We start from the raw sequence: 3,566 nt of genomic DNA, 5'->3' as shown, positions 1-3,566 counted from the left end.
TGAACTAGAACTGAACTAGAACTGAACTAGAACTGAACTAGAACTGAACTAGAACTGAACTAGAACTGAACTAGAACTGAACTAGAACTGAACTAGAACTGAACTAGATCTGACCTAGAACTGAACTGGAACTGTTCCACTTCTGTATCATTTGGTCAAACTGTGAGTTGGATTATTATTTTTATAAGCTTTTTTTATTAAAAACTATTCAAATAAATCAGTGCAATTAATGGTTGTATATTTACCTGTGAATTAAAATATTTTTTTAAACATGTGATAAAGATAGTAAGAGAGAGAGAAAGAGAAGGGGTCTCATGAGAGAAAAACGTAGTCAGTTAGGTGTTGTCAAATTGTACATATATAAAAACTATATATCTAAAAATAAAATGCATTTTTTCCATTTTATTACTTATTTGAATTTTAAAAAAGCATTATCAGCATAAATTTACGTACACATATATACACTTTTAACAATAATTAACAACTCATTAATAAATACGATTTTTGTTGTAATTAAATTTTCGTAAATAAATAAAAACTCTTTGTTTATGAAATATTTCTGATATCAAGTCTTAGTAAGACATGTACTTATCAGTTGTGAAGGTTTTAAAAACCCATTTATAACTTTTCCACCTTTAAGTGTATGCCACTTTCGGTTCCAATTAGAAAATTTAACTTAGAAAATCTTAATGGTATTTGTGTACGTTCACATTTATCAAAACGAAATTTTGTCAAGAGGGATACCAAACCAATTTGGGCTTGCATTTTACCAAAACGCATACCAATACAATTGCGTGGACCATCACCGAAGGGCATATAAGCACAGGGATGTCTGTTTTGTACTTCTTCGGGAAGGAAACGTTCTGGCTTAAATTTCTCCGGTTCTGGATAGTAATCGGGATCATTATGTATACTATCTAAGGGTATAATAACCCGTAGACCCTTTTGCAATACTAAATCGGTATTGGGTATTTGAAAATCTTTAACACATTTGCGCACTAAATGTGGAGTAACCGAGTATTTGCGCAAAGTTTCTAAAAAAATAAAAATTATATATTTAATACATTTTACCAATTTAGTTTTATTCAAAATTTACCTGCTATTACCATATCTAAGTACTTCATTTCCTTAATACTCTCATAGGTTACTTGATTATCATGTTGAGCCAAAACTTCTGAAATTTCCTTTCTTAATTTATTTTGTATTTCCTGATTGAGAGCCAATTCATATAAACAGAAAGACATGGTGGTGGAGGAAGTATCGAAACCGGCTAAAAAGAATACTATAGCCTGGGCTGCCAATTGCTCTATGTTCAAACCACTTGTCAAATCATTTTCATCTACTGTTTGACCCGATTCTAGTAAATAATCACGTTGTTTTTTCATTTCTATTAACATATCCAAAAAATCATTACGTTTGACTTGATTCTTTTGTCTATAGTCCACAGTCTCTTTAACTACCTTCATAAAGAAATCACTGACATCATCACGAAATGTTTTCATTCTTAGTTTTCTAGCCAGTGCCGGATTGGTAAACATAAATGCCTGTATGACACCTTTGTGACGTGGTTTCTCGAATATATATCTACCCATTTGTCTAAATTCCGCTTGTGGATCTATTAAGCTATTACATTCAATACCAAAAGCACAAGTGCCAATAACATCGGTAGTATAGCGAGCACACAGATCTTTAGCCTCCACTATGCCTTCAAATTCCTCTATAAATTTCTTACACGCCGAGGGTAATTTCTCTCCCACTTTAACCACAGTGGGAAACATAAATCTCATTTTACCAGTGGTGAAAACCGGTGATAGCTTATGCCTCAACACACGCCATTTCTCACCATCTAAAAATAACAGATTACCAGTTAAAGGATCATCACGTACGTTGTGAAACAGATTTCTTTCGCTAAAACTTTGGAAATCTTTAATCATTATTTGTTTAATCAAATCCAAATCTAAAATAAAGGCAGCTCTCGTAAGAAATGTGTAAAAGCCGGCCACGGGAGTAACACCTTTAAATTTTCTATAAATACGTTGATTTATATCTTTCCAATGGTATTCTCTTCCTATGCCTCGCATATTGCCCACAAAATATGTGGGCTTTTCGTGAGGAACATTTCGTTTCTCCCAATACGAATAGTGTTCTTTTAACCAAAAAAATATAATAACACTTAAAGCTATGAGTATTAACATTTTAACGGATATTATTAAAATATTTCTATAACTCTTAGTTAATTTTCGTTTGTACAGTCTACGACAACTATTGAAATCCAACTAATTGTTTATAAATTCTTTACTCAAAATTTGGGTAAACATTTTAGTTTTATTATTAGATAAACATTTTTAAAATTTTCTCTTTATTCTTTAATATTATACGTTCGTCATTGCTCTCAGAAAATAAACTGTTAGATATTGAAGAGCAGGCAAAGATGGGAGAGAAGTTAAAGTACTTTTGGTACTTTTTTACTTTAACGATTTCAGGGAAAAAGTAAATATTAGTTTTAGTGAAACATACAAATTTTTTGTTCAAGACCAGTTCTAGTTCAGTTCTAGTTCAGATCTAGTTCAGTTCTAGTTCCGTTCTAGTTCAGTTTTAGTTCAGTTCTAGTTCAGTTCTAGTTCAGTTCTAGTTCAGTTCTAGTTCAGTTCTAGTTCAGTTTTAGTTCAGTTCTAGTTCAGTTCTAGTTCAGTTCTAGTTCAGTTCTAGTTCAGTTCTAGTTCAGTTCTAGTTCAGTTCTAGTTCAGTTCTAGTTCAGTTCTAGTTCAGTTCTAGTTCAATTCTATTTCGGTTCAGTTCTACTTCAGTTCTAGTTCAGTTATAGTTCAGTTATAGTTCTGTTCTAGTTCAGTTCTACTTCAGTGCTAAATCAGTTCAGTTCTAGTTCTAGTTCAGTTCTAGTTCAGTTCTAGTTCAGTTGAGTTCTAGTTCAGTTCTAGTTCAGTTCTAGTTCAGTTTTAGTTCTAGTTCAGTTCTAGTTCAGTTCTAGTTCAGTTCTAGTTCATTTCTAGTTCAGTTCTAGTTCAGTTCTAGTTCAGATCTAGTTCAGTTCCAGTTCTAGTTCAGTTCCAGTTCAGTTCTAATTCAGTTCTAGTTCAGTTCTAGTTCAGTTCTAGTTCAGTTCTAGTTTCGTTCTAGTTCAGTTCTAGTTCAGTTCTAGTTCAGTTCTAGTTCAGTTCTAGTTCAGTTCTAGTTCAGTTCTAGTTCAGTTCTAGTTCAGTTCTAGTTCAGTTCTAGTTCAGTTCTAGTTCAGTTCTAGTTCAGTTCTAGTTCAGTTCTAGTTCAGTTCTAGTTCAGTTCTAGTTCAGTTCTAGTTCAGTTCTAGTTCAGTTCTAGATCAGTTCTAGTTCAGTTCTAATTCAGTTCTAGTTCAATTCTAGTTCAGTTCTAGTTCAGTTCTAGTTCAGTTCTAGTTCAGTTCTAGTTCAGTTCTAGTTCAATTCTAGTTCAGTACTAGTACAGTTCTTGTTCAGTTCTAGTTCAGTTCGAGTTCAGTTCTAGTTCAGTTCTAGTTCAGTTCTAGTTCAGTTCTAGTTCAGTTCTAGTTCAGTTCTAGTTCAGTTCTA

General features: G+C 32.6%; 1 protein-coding gene across 2 annotated transcripts in view; it reads right to left on the bottom strand.

Moving 5' to 3' along the window:
* Positions 1-374: 374 nt before the first annotated feature.
* Positions 375-3,566, bottom strand: part of LOC111681281 (cytochrome P450 6a13-like) — a 5,930-nt gene continuing 2,738 nt past the window's right edge. The window contains exons 3-4 of one of the 2 annotated variants that reach the window (XM_023443037.2): positions 1,097-2,262; positions 375-1,034 (exon numbers count right to left, since the gene is read on the bottom strand). In XM_023443037.2, the coding sequence (XP_023298805.2) occupies positions 619-1,034; positions 1,097-2,262 (1,582 nt within the window). In that variant the 3' untranslated portion in view covers positions 375-618. 2 annotated transcript variants of the gene reach the window in all.

Source organism: Lucilia cuprina, chromosome 6 (assembly GCF_022045245.1).
Source record: "Lucilia cuprina isolate Lc7/37 chromosome 6, ASM2204524v1, whole genome shotgun sequence".
Taxonomy (NCBI): Eukaryota; Metazoa; Arthropoda; class Insecta; order Diptera; family Calliphoridae; genus Lucilia; species Lucilia cuprina.
Note: the sequence above shows the minus strand (reverse complement) of the source record. Positions and strands in the feature narration are given on the sequence as shown.